At 34.3% G+C, this 15,641-nt stretch overlaps 1 protein-coding gene across 1 annotated transcript; it reads left to right on the top strand.

The window, feature by feature from the left end:
* Positions 1-5,114: 5,114 nt before the first annotated feature.
* On the top strand, positions 5,115-14,930 carry LOC123533168 (uncharacterized). The gene is made up of 3 exons (XM_045314805.2): positions 5,115-5,229; positions 13,645-13,829; positions 14,371-14,930. Exons 1-3 carry the CDS (start codon positions 5,176-5,178, stop codon positions 14,858-14,860), a joined length of 729 nt encoding a protein of 242 aa, XP_045170740.2. The 5' UTR covers positions 5,115-5,175; the 3' UTR covers positions 14,861-14,930.
* Positions 14,931-15,641: the final 711 nt, after the last annotated feature.

Here is a 15,641-nt window from a genome sequence, read left to right as displayed (position 1 = left end):
GTGTCCAGGTGGGGGGCCAGGGGGCCCGCCCCCCCCCCCCCCCCAGCTGGCTGGCTAGTTACGATTTTTATTACTATGTGCCCCTCAATTAACAAATTTATACACCAGCGCAACTGGCTTGATTTGACAGCAATACACAGGCTAAAGAGGCATAAAACCGTGTCCGGTAGTGGAAATTAGCCCCAGACATGTCACAGGTAAAAGTTTATCTGTGCATGCTTCATTGATCGCTTGATCGGTACTTGATTGGGTAGTGGAAAAACTATTATGTTTTTTATTCTTTGGAAGTGTTATAAAATGATCATTACATTGTTGGTTTTGTTAAGTAAATCATAAAATGAATCTGAAAATTGAAACATTATGATGGTTGTATTTTGTTTTTACATTAAGGCACATTCCCCAAATTTATTAAATTGATAGATATTTATCCTATCTTTTTATTTTACAACAATTGTGAATTTGAAACTACTGTATCAATTTTACTCTTTTGTACGGTGCCCCTAAAGTGACATGTTACACACTTTTTTTCCAATTAGGTAATGTGAGACTTTTTTTATTTCGTTTAAACGAAATCATTTCGTTTAAACGAAATCATTTCGTTTAAACGAAATAAAAAATGTCTCACATTACCTAATTGGAAAAAATGTGTGTAACATGTCACTTTAGGGGCACCGTACTTTTGGGTCCAATAACCTTACTTAAAAAATCTCATAGTTTTAAAAGTAGTTTCTCAGTAAATCTTACAAAACGCATCTAAAACTCGTTACTTATGAGGGGTTTTATACATAAAAATATCATTTAATATGTGCTGTGATGTTATAGTTTGTACAGTCAAAGAAGTATATAATACACATCTATTTATTTTTATAGATCTTTGGTACAGTTAAGAGTTCATTGTCGTTGGAAATCTGTGATGTAAATAGTAATTGTCATAATACTTCGTTTGTTTTGTTGGAAATCTAAAAACATTTGGCCATTTTGCAAATAGGATACCCTTAATAATTAGACTAGCCACTAGACTGATAATTACGATATTTCTATGATTTTTTTCTTTTTTATGTTCATAGAGACAAAAGCCAGTCTATTCTAGAGATTTTCTAAGAGGACTGATGTTAAAATTGTAATATTGGACATAGTATATAGACTGGCTCAGTTCACTACATGAAATCATAAAAATGTGAAAAAAATCATCATAGTCTAGGAGCTAGTCTACTTAATAATCATCTTAAAACTTTAACATTTTTTTCATCTGGGTATCATACAGAAAAATAAGTCCATACACCATACATATATTGAAAAGGCTTGATGAAATGATTAAAAAGTAGACTTTTCCTTAAATATATAATACATTCATGCATCCTTAAAGGTGTTTCAGGTAGCAGGAAAATGCATCTATTCATGTGCCATATTAAAAAAAAAATCACAATCGGGAGGGGGTACCCCCCCCGAACCCACCCCAGGTTGCCCCCCCCCCCAGCTTTTCTTAGCTGTTTTGGCAAATTATTTATTTGTCGAATTTGCTAAATATTGAGTTAAATGGATTTTTGAGTCGGCTAAACGCTGTCAAGCGTTTGACGAGTCCTTGCTATCGCCCGATTTCTCATTCTTAAATGGCCTCAAAACACAGCGAAGTGATGTAGTTCCACTAGATTGTCTCTAATTTCAAAGAGTTCATTGATCGAATGAAGTTCATTTATGTCAATCCTACTTGCTATGACCAATATACGATGTAATCTGTCATATTTATGACTTGTAATTGTGCAATACTCGAATAAAGCCACGTATTTTCTTCCGCGGTAACTCATTAAGCATAAACACGCATAACGATTCTGCGGGATTTGAAAATACATTTGCGCATATGATTATGGTGACGAATTTTATGCCCTTTTGTCACAAAATAGCAAATATGATGTTCACAAATTCAAATAAAAACTGCATATTAACTTATTAGCCAAATTATCCATTTGTTACCCTGTCCGTTTCAAAAAAAAATAACCTTTAAAATCATTGCGCAAATAACAAATTTATTGCGCTGTGCATTTTATGAATTGCGCAGGCTTACCAAGCTTGCGTAACATCCGGCGAAAGACAAAATATAGTTCCCGAACATACTGCTAGTATTTTATTGAGTGGGTACCTCTGAAAGCATTGGAATGTCTCTTATCAAAGAGTTTACCACATCGATGAAATTAAATTATGACAGCTTCATTTAAAATGACCCGAATAAGATACGTGCAGTACGTTAATTCTTCCGCGAGACTTCGCAGATGAATCCTAACTACATTCTGGACACTTGTCGGCGAACACGCGTGACCTGTTTATAACAACGCTTCTACGACTTTGCGTGGGTTGAATTTTGCAGTCAGTAAACGGATAAATTATCGGAAGAAGAAGCTCTTACTGGTTTGTTTAGTTACTACTGATATTAAAAATGATTTCATTTCTCATTTTTCGAGAAATAAACAAATCGGCGAAACATTAAATTGTATTTTCTTGTAGTTTTTGAAATCGAAAGTAGATCGTCTATGTTTGGCTGCTTTGACGAAACGAAACAACTTTTTTATGAAAAGATTTAAATAAGAGGTAATTTAACCGTAAACTTCAATGTCAGATACTGCCAATTGCTGCTAAATGTCTTCGTATCATCACAATTTGTAAAACATATTGTTGAAACTGGAGAAAAGTGTAATCGTATCGGGATATAATATTTTGGGTAAATATCGAGCTGTGTTATGAAATTTTAACATTCAAGTAACATACATGATAGATATTATTGTAACAGAAATGATTCTAGAATTTATTTTTATAACACCTACATATAATCTATATCAGACTCATATTCTAGTCCTGAGGCATGATCTGAAAGTAAAAAGATGAAGTGATAGTCATACTTTGGATATTGTAATACTTGAAAGAATGTAGGTAATATTTAGAAATTGAAACATAAGATTTTCAGTTAAAATCGCACCAAAGGCTGTATCAAGGGTCTACATATTCAAAAAAAATTTTGTGGTAATACCCCAAACCCTACTTGCAGGAGGGGGTATCCTCCCACACCCTACCCCCATATTGCCACTTTACAGTTTCATATATTTGCCCTTTTACCACCTGCCGCAATGCCCGTTTCAAAATCTGACTGCAATTGAAAGCGGAAAGAAACACCCCTCCCCACACCCACCCTGCTGCCGACCACGTAAAAATGGCTCAAACATTTTTCTGCCCAGTCTGGGCCTGTCTTTCTACATGAATCAAAATGGATAATTGAAAGTGCATGGACTTCGGGATTACAGACATGATTTTTAAGGGGTTAACAGGTCTGAAATAGAATAAATGATAGTTTTAACTAAAAAAGAACTGCATTTATCAATATCGGTTACACTATATATTGACACTCAGCAACATTTACATACATGTGTCTCTAAACGCAAAAGTACGTATACTTTAAATTGACATCACTTATAATATGATTGAACAACACCTAACATATGAGAAGGCTATCGCCAGGCCCATTATAATATCTGTAAAATATCAGTTCTTTCGTCCATCCGTTACAAGTTGTATGTGGCAATCCGCGCTGTAAAATTTTAATATATAAATTTTCATATTCAAATTTATCATGTGCGAATATATACCAGCCGATAATTGCCTCTTTTGACAATGCCGGAGGCAAATGTTTACTGGAAAAATATATATAGTCATGGGCAGTATCTTAGTGTCAGCTGTCAAATTGTAGTTTGTACTTTCAACATTTTTATTTCTGCGAACCACTCTTCAATTTTAGAGAAATATATTAGGTTTAAATACTTGTATAATGTCAATCAAAGTTTTACTAGGCACCGACCGAATGTTCATTTCATTTATTGTAACAAAATCTCTCTTTAGCTGGGGAAAAAACTAAAAACAAACTGAAACTGGTAGACTATACTGTCAGTACATCAATCATTAGCCGACTCAGGCCCTTCAGGCCTTTGATTAAGATATATCATCCTTTGTGAAGAACTGGCTGCTTTAAAAAATACAGTACAGCTGACAATATATTTTCACTGAAAATGTTAATTTACACATCCGTAGCTCAGAACAAGTAGTTCTATTTAAGAAATAATGTAAAGAAAAACCGTGTTTTAACGTTATTAATACAAGGAAAGAGGTTATACGTCCGCAGAATAATTTCACGAGGGCATAGCCCGAGTGAATTATTCTAGCGACGTATAACCGATTTTGAGTGTATTAATTTAGGTAAAACACGATTTTACAATATACAATATTCCGATTCTAATATGCCCTTAATCTAAAACAGTAGATAAACTACAGAAGCGCTCTTTCTTATTCGCAGCAAAAAACATTGACGTCGTCGCACGTTAACGTGACGTCATTTTAGCGTAAGCGTGTTTTAACAGAAACAAGCATATTAGAATGTTCGTTTATAGGTTATATGAAAACATTTGATTCTGTGAATATAGTGACATTTAAGCAGAAGCTACTGTGTAAAACTATAGATGGTCTTTTTTTAAATACTATATGATATGTATTGAAAAGCTGCATCGTGTGTTAGAGCTAATGATAAGTTATCAAACATGTTTGCGAGTCTGTCTGAAAGTCCGTCTTGCCTGTGACTGCTATTAAATTGCATTGCATTCCTTTCTTTCTGTATTCCCCAGTGGATTTAGTCTCATTAACAATTATTAGTAGTACTTTCGAACAACAAAAACGCTTTTGAAGAAAATACTTCTTTCATTAGAGGCTCCGAATGAGATTCAGTTTGACAGAAGTAAGTCATTACATAACCCTTTAAGTACACGTAAGGCAAAATAGCAGTTTCAAGGAAAATCTGTTGCAATAATAATAGTTACAAAAATTTACAAAAATGTTAAATATTACATACTGTTATTTCTGAGAAGAAAACACCAACAAGTTTTATATTCCTTAGCTCTTGTTTGAAATTTAAGTATGAAATATAAATAGCAAACTTTGATGTAAATTTGAATCATTTAGTATCCTGAAAAAAAAATGAATTAGGAAAAAATAGCCATAAAACTGTCACGATAGACTACATGGAAAGGCACACATATACTTTGTAACTATCGGTGAGTTACGTCCACGTCATATCGTAAACTTAACACATCCGTCTAATGTAGAAACGGTTATACACTGTGAATTTGCTCTGCGTTTGTGATAATGGTGGCATTCAAATCTCAGCTTAAAGCCCTGACATTAGACCAAATACGAGAGGTAGGGACTTTTATATTCTTGTACAACTGGTGTATGATTTGAGTAATGGTATCTGTATTTGCCGTTAGCAGGGACGTACCTGGGCATACGCCTATACGCCTGTGCGTACAATTCAAATTCGGCAACGTGAACATTTAAAGGCTCAATATGCTAAAAATGCAATCAAATTGAAAGCTAAAGGAGTTTAGGTGGCTATTTAAAGTTCTTCATTCGAACAATATCATCTAAATGTGATTATCTAGTTCGTTTTTTAATTATTGGACATTCTTTGTATTTTTTAATAATCGTAAATACAAAAAAAACAACATAAAAAGTAAGTGCAGATTTCCTGGAAGCATAGCAAACACAACAAGAGACACAGATCGCCAAAAAAGGCATGTCATAAATTAAAACACGCACGCACGCACAAGTACACAAACTGACAGCGAGACCAAAACGAACGGATAAAAAGAAACACACTATGCACTGTCAATGAAGAGCCAGTGGCAACTAAATCGAATGATACATCTATTTATATCTTTCTTCTTTCTAAGTCATAAACTGCTTAAAAAGAAGCAATTTTACTGATGAAAGATGGTCTTACTGACAGTGTTTTTCCTGTTTATCATATTTGCAGTTTGCAGTTCTCATTATAATCAATTTTTTTCAGTGAAATCAATATTATTGTAACAATTAGCTCAAATGTAAACAAACTGGTATATGTATATTCATATTGGGCATCCTTTGGTTAAAGTTTTCTATAGAAAAAATTCACATAGGTATGTCTCACAAGAACCAAAAAGTGCTTAAGTGGCAAACTTAAGTAGAAATATTCGAAAACATGTAAGTGAAGCAAGTGTATTATGTAGGTAAACCCTGAGACGCTTATAGGAAATAAAGTATAAGATGATCATTTAAAGTAAATTTACAATATTTTACAAGTTTGTTTTTATGTCTCAAAATAACTATCCAGCTTTTAACAGAGGACGACCCCGGATGAACTTATACCTGGATATAGCCATGTATTGTTCACAAAGCCAGCTTGATGGCTTACTCTTATTAAAAAATAGACACCTCGTTCGATGTTTTGAACATACAAAGGTACGAGTGGATACAAGCTACAGACATGTACCATTTGATCCGAATTTTATATTTGAAAATATGAACAATTACTACATATATGTTACTACATATAGGTTATGTAAACAGACAGTTAACAGTACTAGGCAATAGGTTTAAAATAAGAAAAAATGCATGTCTAGCTAAACAGTGTAAATATTTAGTAATAGTACAAGAAGTCTAGCTAATGATTTACATTTAATACACGTATACTTATTGGATGTTTTAGATTTAGTGCACCACTTCAGAGGAATCATTTTGCTGCGATTCTCTGTCACAAAAGATATTCTATTGTGAACATCATAAGAGGAAGCCATCCAGCTGACTGGTGGTTCTGCCCGTGATAATATAATGCATGGAAGGGCAATTGGAGTCTTTCTCCACCTTCAAAGCTGGAAAGCTAGGAAGTTCCCATATTAACATAAATCTGTATCGGTGCATAGTTATACCCAACAAATCTTTTGTGCATGCAAGTTTCTACGGCAACGACCGCTCGTTTTCTACAAACATACCAACAAAACACCATGTACTCAATTTGGGCAGGTCAGAGAATTTTGTTTGCACAAAAACAGGACACCTGTCTCACTCTGCTGTTCAAGTTTATTGGTAAATCAAGAGAGCATCAAGAGAACAATATCCCGGGTAACAAAAAAAAGTTACGCTAAATATAATACTCTTGGAGTGATAATAAAGATTTTTAATGGCTGCAATTTAATTTATTAATTTATATCCAAATCTGGATACCTAAAAACCATTTAGCAAATTACGCAGTTTGAATTTGCATTTGCCAATATTAGATGTTATTTACGTTTACTACAAAGTTTCGTTTCGTGTGAGCAAACTTGAAATAAAAAAAAAACCTGTCAAAATGCAGATGCACAAGTCATGTGAAACATTGAAGAAGATTCAAAAACGATAACAACAAAAAACTAGTTGCACATGATTCAAATATGCGATTTGTTCACATGTGTAGCAGTTTGGATTAGGTAAGAGTTTAGATGCAGTTACCCTAACAGACTCATGGTTAGGTCTCTCTCTTAGTGAATAAAAGTGAAGGATGTGAAGATGTAATGTTTCATACTTTATTACAAAACGGGTTGCGATGTCCATTTTACATTTTAATTAGCTTTCTAACCCGTTTTGTAATAATTTTAACAATGGGAATATCCTCATTGATTTTGTAAGTATTTCTTTCTTACTTTTATGTAAAAATTTAGTGCCAAATTGTCGTAAGTATAACACATTACATCTTCAAATCCTTCACTTCTACTCACATAGCGAACCTTAGAACTATGACATAAATGTTTCTCAACTACTAGTAACTCAGAAATTTATTACATTTTGCAACTTTATTACAAAACGGGTTGCTATGTCCATTTCACATTGTAATAAGCTTTCTAACCCGTTTTGTAATAATTATTACGATTTGAGTAACCGCTTTGATTTGTAAGTACTTGTTTTTTTACCTTGATGCAAAAAGTTAATGCCAAATTGTCATAAGTATGACACATTACATCTTCACATCCTTCACCTTTATTTACAGAGTGAACCTTATAACTATGACATAAATGCGTATCAACTAACTGATAAATGTATTACATTTTGCAACTTTATTACAAAATGGGATGCTTTGTTATAACCCGTTATGTAATAAAGTTGCAAATTGTAATAATTATAACAAAACGGGTTGAGTGCTTATTACAATTTGAAATGGACATCACAGCCCGTTTTGTAATAAAGTTGCAAAATGTAATAATTATTTTTTTCAGAGTGTGTGTAAACGTATTTGTGTCATAGTTCTAAGGTTCACTATGTGAATAAAATTGAATGTGGCGAAGATGTCAGGTGGCATACTTTTAGCATTTAATTTTACTCATTAATTGTAAAAGAAGGTTATTGGTGAGCATAACATCGAGGAAGTTTCTACAAAATGGTTAAGAGTGCTTATTACAAAGTGAAACTAAACAAAGCATCCCGTTTTGTAATAAAATTGCAAAATGTAATAAATTTCTGAGCTAGTTGAAAAGCATTTGTGTCATATTTCTAAGGCTCACTTAAGGGAGTAATGTGAAGGAGATGAAGATCTTTTGATAATATGGCCAACCGAGTCTGCAATTTTCACTGTTTGCCTTGTTCTCGGTGCTTTCGAGGGACCTACTTTCCAGATTTTACTTTGTACCTATAATATACGCAAGTAGTTAGAAAATGAAATTGGATCTTCATAAAATCAGTGAAATTGAAATAATCATTATAAAACGTGTTAGAAAGCTTATTACAATGTGAAATGGACATCACAACCCGTTTTGTAATACAGCTGCAAAATGTAATAAATTTCTGAGTTAGTTGAAACGCATTTGTTTCATAGTTCTAAGGTTCGTTATGTAAATAAAAGTGAAGGATGTGAAGATGTAATGTGTCATACTAGTGACAATTAAGCATTAACTATTTACATAAAAGTAAAAACAAACAAGTACTTACAAAATCAGTGTTGACACTCAAATTGTAATAATTTTACAAAACGGGTTAGAAAGCTTATTACAATGTGAAATTGACATCGCAACCCGCCAAGTTGCAAAATGTAATAAATTTCTGAGACAGTTGTAACGCATTTATGTCATAGTTCTAAGATTCACTATGTGAATAAAAGTGAAGGATGTGAAGATGTAATGTGTCATATGCATACTTATGACAATTTGGCATTTAGTATTTACATAAAAGTAAAAAAAAAAAAAAACAAGTACTTACAATATTATTGCGGATACTCAAATTGTAATAATTATTACAAAACGGGTTGGAAAGCTTATTACAATGTGAAATGGACATCCCAACCCGTTTTGTAATAAAGTTGCAAAATGTAATAAATTTCTGAGATAGTGGAAACGCAATTTTGTTCACTATTTGAATAAAAGTGAAGGATGTGAAGATGTAATGTGTCATACTTATGACAATTTGGCATTGACTATTTACATAAAAGTAAAACAACAGGTGCTTACAAAATGAATGTGGATACTCAAATTGTAGTAATTATTACAAAACGGGTTGGAAAGCTTATTACAATGTGAAATTGACATCGCAACCCGTTTTGTAATAAAGGTTCAAAAGGTAATAAATTTTTGAGTTACTTGAAACGCAATTTTGTCATAATTCTAAGGTTCACTATGTGAATAAAAGTGACAATTTGGCATTAACTATTTACATAAAAGTAAAACAAAACAAGTACTTACAAAATCAATGGGGATACTCAAATTGTAATAATTATTACAAAACGGGTAAGAAAGCTTATTACAATGTGAAATGGACATATTTTGTAATAAAGTTTCAAAATGTAATAAATTTCTGAGTTAGTTGATACGCATTTGTGTCATAGTTCTTAGGTTCACTATGTGAATAAAAGTGAAGGATGTGAAGATGTAATGTGTCATACTTATGACAATTTGGCATTAACTATTTACATAAAAGTAAAAAAAAAAAAAAAAAAAAATACTTACAAAATCAATGAGGATACTCAAATTGTAATGATTATTACCAAACGTGTTACAGTGCTTATAGCACTGTGAAATGGATAGCACAACCCGTTTTGTAATAAAGTAGCAAAATGTAATAAATTTATTAGTAGAAACGCATTTGTGTCATAGTTCTATGGTTCACTATTAAAATAAAAGTGAAGAATGTGAAGATGTAATGTGTCATACTTATGACAATTTGGCATTAACTATTTACATAAAAGTAAAAAAACTAATTTTATTACATTTTGAAACTTTATTACAAAACGGGTTGCGATGTCCATTTCACACTGTAATAAGCATTCAAACCCGTTTTGTAATAATTATTACAACTTGAGTATCCCCATTGATTTTGTAAGTTCTTGTTTTTTCTTTTACATTTATGTAAGTACATAATGCCAAATTGCCATAAGTATGACACATTATATTTTCACATCCTTCACACTTATTCACATAGTGAACCTTAGAACTATGACGCAAATGCGTTTCAACTAACTCGGACATTTATTACATTTTGCCACTTTATTACAAAACGGGTTGTGATGTCCATTTCACTTTGTAATAAGCTTTCTAACCCGTTTTGTAATATTTATTACAATTTGAGTATTAACATTGATTTTGTAAGTACTTGTTGCTTTATTTTACTTTTATGTAAATATAATGCAATTGTGTCGTAAGTTTGGACACACTTAACATCATTCAACACTTCACTTTGATGTCACATTAGTGTAACTCAGAACATGGGCATAATCTTTAATAAAAGTCTCAAAATTTATTACATTTTGCAACTTTATTACAAAACGGGTTGGATGTCCATTTCACATTGTAATACAGCGATTAGCCCGTTTTGTAATAATTATTACAATTTGAGTATCCACATAAATGTTGTAAACACTTGTTTTTTCTACTTTTATGTAAAAAGTTAAAGCCAAATTGTCATAAGTATGGCACATTTTTTCTTCATATCCTTCAGTTTTATTCACATAGTGAACCTTAGAACTATGACACAAATGCGTTTCTACTAACTCAGAAATTTTTTACATTTTGCACTAGAACTATGACACAAATACGTTTACACACACTTTGAGAAATTTATTACATTTTGCAACTTTATTACAAAACGGGTTATGATGTCCATTTCAAATTGTAATAAGCACTCCAACCCGTTTTGTTATAATTATTACAATTTGCAACTTTATTACAAAACGGGTTGTAACACAGCTGGGCTGCAGAATATGTAAACATAGAAAATGATGTAAATGAGAAGGAATTTAGAATGTGTAGAGAAATTAAAGTAAATTACATGAACATTGACACAGTCGCGAAAAAGAAAACTATAACACGCCGGCACTGCCTTCTGTAATCATGAGACTAGTATTTTGTAGTTTTTATTAAAAGATATAGATATCTAATAAGTTCTTTACAAAGTGTGCAGACACATTTATGTTTCTATATATATTTGTTTACATATGCATGTGTCATTATATTATACGTTGTGTAGTTTTACTTTTATTATATGTTTTAGTGCTATTATGAAGATGCATTTTATATCATGCAGACATGTTACGTCATTGCGTGATACAATTATTATGACCGGGGAGTCACTATTCTATAAAAATAATGACCGGGGGGTTATAATATTATGACCGGGGGTCATTATTCTATGGGGGTCAGTTTACAACGTTGCACCTGCTTAAAGCTTGTTTGTCGACTTGTCTTCGCATACGTTGACATGCTTTGTCAAAATGAAACGCGAATAAAGTGTATCCCCTTCCCCACCTCCAACCGCTTATTCTAACATATTTCAAAATAATGCCCACTAACGTTTTACACAAAACATGTGGTCACGTACCTGCTTTTTTCCCCTGTCATTTTGTCAGGTTTTATGCATTACGCTCGCTTACACTTGGTTGCATTCCACTTCACGTCCTGTCCCAGATCTGTATTTATTATAAGTGTAATGTTACTAATGCATGAGCTTCAGTTTTTGCAAGATTAAGGGAATATAAACATACAGTAGCAAGTATTTTGTTACTGCCGCAAAGCTTTGATAAAATGAGACAATATGAACATCTTTAAAAGGGATAATATACATAAACATACCATAGAAATCAGTGCAATTTAGCATTGATTCTCATGTGACAACAGTTAACTCGGTTAGCCTGATTCTATCTAGATCCCATACTAACTCTCACTCATACCGTCCCCACTGGGCTCAGGGTCTAATTCATAGCCCGAGGGCTGCGACATCAAATCTGGCCATGCCAGGTCTGTGTAATACACTGTTAGCGTGATTCTATCTAGACCCCATACTAATTCTCACTCCTACCGTTCTTACTGGACTCTGGGTCTAATTCATAGCCCGAGGGCTGCAACGTGCCAGGTCTCTGTAATACTCTGTTAGCGTGATTCTATCTAGACCTCATACTAACTCTCACTCCTACCGTTCTTACTGGATACTGGGTTTAATTCATAGCCCGAGGACCACAACATCAAATCTGGCCGTGCCAGGTCTCTGTAATACTCTGTTAGCGTGATTCTATCTAGACCTCATACTAACTCTCACTCCTACTGTTCTTACTGGACTCTGGGTCGAATTCATAGCCCGAGGGCTGCGACATCAAATCTGGTTGTAGTCTCTATAATACTCTGTTAGCGTGATTCTATCTAGACCCCATACTAATTCTCACCCCTACCATTCTTACTGGACTCTGGGTCTAATTCATAGCCCGAGGGCTGCGACATCAAATCTGGCCATGCCAGGTCTGTGTAATACTCTGTTAGTGTGATTCTATCTAGACCTACATCTAACTCTCACTCCTACCGTTCTAACTAGACTCTGGGTCTAATTCATAGCCCGAGGGCTGCAACATCAAATCTGACCGTGCCAGGTCTGTGTAATACACTGTTAGCATGATTCTATCTAGACCCCATACTAATTCTCACTCCTACCGTTCTAACTGGACTCTGGGTCTAATTCATAGACCTAGGGCTGCGACATCAAATCTGGCCGTGCCGGATCTCTGTAATACTCTGTTAGCGTGATTATATCTAGACCTCATACTAACTCTCACTCCTACCGTTCTTACTGGATACTGGGTTTAATTCATAGCCCGAGGGCTGTGACATAAAATCTGGCCGTACCAGGTCTGTGTAATACTCTGTTAGCGTGATTCTATCTAGACCCCATACTAACACAAACTCCTACCGTTCTTACTGGACTCTGGGTCTAACTCATGGCCCGAGGGCTGCGACATCAAATCTGGCCATGTCAGGTCTGTGTAATACTCTGTTAGTGTGATAATGATTCTATCTAGACCCCATACTAGATCTAGCTCTCACTCCTACCGTTCTTACTGGACTCTGGGTCTAATTCATAGCCCGTGGGCTGTGACATCAAATCTGGCCGTGGTCTCTATTATACTGACTTAGGCACAAATAATGGTTGTAGTGTTTGGAACGGTCTTTTGCTGAGTGTAGTAAATAGAAAATCTTACAGAAGTGTTCCTACATATTGAATTTATTACACGAATTGAATAAAACAATATAATTATAAGTGAAATGCCGATTATTGGCAAGGTAAATTCTACCAACATCTTCTCGTCTTGAAATGGTTTCACTTGACAATGTGTAATACCAAAATATGACATGTCATTATTTCATTCCAAAGACAAAACTGTGTGATAAATGCACTTTTAAAAAACTTGAATCAATATCAAATGAATAGTTGCCTTTTGCAAGCGATGAAATGTTTAAATAATTTGAAACTGTACAGTTTTCTGTCTTTCTATATCACTCAAAACATTTATTCTAGGCATTTAAAAAGTCTGGAATCAAGGAGACATTTACAGAGGGTGAGCTTGTGCTCGTTACAGAAGAACATTACCCTAAAGCTTTAGAATACATCCGAACAAACTTTATTCGCCAAGAACCAATCGAGAAGGCTCTGGGTTTACAGTGGAATCATGAAGTCGAAGAGTTTTGGTTGACATTTTTAAGGTAGGACAGTGTTATTCAGATCGAAATTTAAAACATAGAACTATTTGAATTAATTTAATGTTATATAAGCGCATTTTAATTAATTTAGGGTTCGCCCATTATATGTAAGCAGGAATGTGTATACATTGAATACCATTAGAATAGTGTCACAGGTAGAAATTTCTAGAATACATTGGTCTCTTTTAAATTTCTTTGAAATTTGCACCGCCAATACCTTCACAACGGCTTTTTGGCTTTTATGACTATCACAGGAGCTCGAGGTCGGGAACGCAGATTTTTTCTGGTTTACCCGAGTTTGTGAGTAATTTTTGATAGTTGAGATTAATGGAAAATTTGGATCATATTCGTAAAGGCCGTAAGCTCTGTCAATACATAAAGGCCGGATAAGCCAGAAAAATCTGCGTTCTCGACCTCGAGCTCCTGTGATGAGTATGGGAGTAATTTATAAAGAATATCTTTACTGATACATGTAATAAACTGACTGAAGCTACGTCAGAATATGGTTTATTTACACCACTATCCATAATTATCTTCTACACAGGTGGAATATATCTATTATGTTGCTGGCCGAAAATGGTGACGTCATGGCGATTCGGATTTCTCAGTTCTTGACGTATGATGAAACGTCAGACAATGACGCTATCAAAACGCGGGAGTTAAGATTCGTGATGCAGTTTTGTCATATAGGCGAAGCTAAGGCGGATTTCTTTGGTCGTTTCGGAGCCAAGGAATGTATTCATTTCTTCGGGCTTGGCACAAATGATAAATACAGACGAAAACACCTGGCAACCCGAATGTTAAATGCAGCAGTAGAATTCGGAAGGTTTTTAGGAATTGATCCATTGTTCATCAAAGGAGAGGGCTCAAATGTCTTTTCCAAGCTGGTGTACGAGCATTCAAATGCAAAATTTGAATTGTTACATGAAGAACCATTCGACAATTTTGTGGTGGATGGTGTTAAACCGATTCAGAACACGGGACCGAATACCTCTTTAAGATTTTACGGCGTGAAAATTTCGTCCAAGGAGTGAGTCATGGACAACTGAAGACTCGTTACATATATGTCTAACATCAATAAGTAAAATCCATTGAAGTTCACCATATATTAGTTGCTTATTTCATGTATTTAGAAAATGTAAGAAACCAGTGTGCATCATGTTTTACTGGTTAGTATGTAGGCCTTTCATGTTTAACCGGTTAGTGTTTTCTAGAGAAGTTGGTAAAGGATAAAATTAAGACCCTCTGTTAAAAGCATATTTTAGTTTGATCGAAATCCATATACATATTGCACGGGTAAGAGGAATCTATTGGATAGAAGCGAAAACCATGTATATAAACGAGAAAGTGTATTCAAGAGCCGCGCCATGAGAAAACCAACATACTGGTTCGAGTCGTAAATTCGGCCTGGTCGTAAATATTCGGCCATCCACTTTAAAGCTTTTTTTTCGAGCCAACTGCTCGACAATGCATCTGTGTCATCACAAGCAATTGCGTTAGGAACAAAGTTGGCAAAAAACAACAAGTTGAGACGAGTAGAAAAAAGTTGTCCTTCCCTAAAGTTGTGTACTGTAAATAGCAAATATTTTGTCTCGTGGGTCGCGTGACGTCATCGCACGTTTATGCTGAGGCCCGACAAGGGTTAATTCAAATCTAAACTTTATAACACGAAAAGAACATGCGCTAACTAGCATAAAACGCGTTTAAAACAAAATAAATGAATATACAGTCCCTCAACGTCATTGAATTTCCATGTCTACGTTGTTTTTCACGTTGACGTCATTTCCTTTTGAATTATCCATTTCAGGGCCGTAA

Source organism: Mercenaria mercenaria, chromosome 1 (genome assembly GCF_021730395.1).
Source record: "Mercenaria mercenaria strain notata chromosome 1, MADL_Memer_1, whole genome shotgun sequence".
Classification (NCBI taxonomy): Eukaryota; Metazoa; Mollusca; class Bivalvia; order Venerida; family Veneridae; genus Mercenaria; species Mercenaria mercenaria.
The sequence above is the reverse complement of the archived record's forward strand: the minus strand, read 5'-3'. Positions and strand labels throughout refer to the sequence as shown.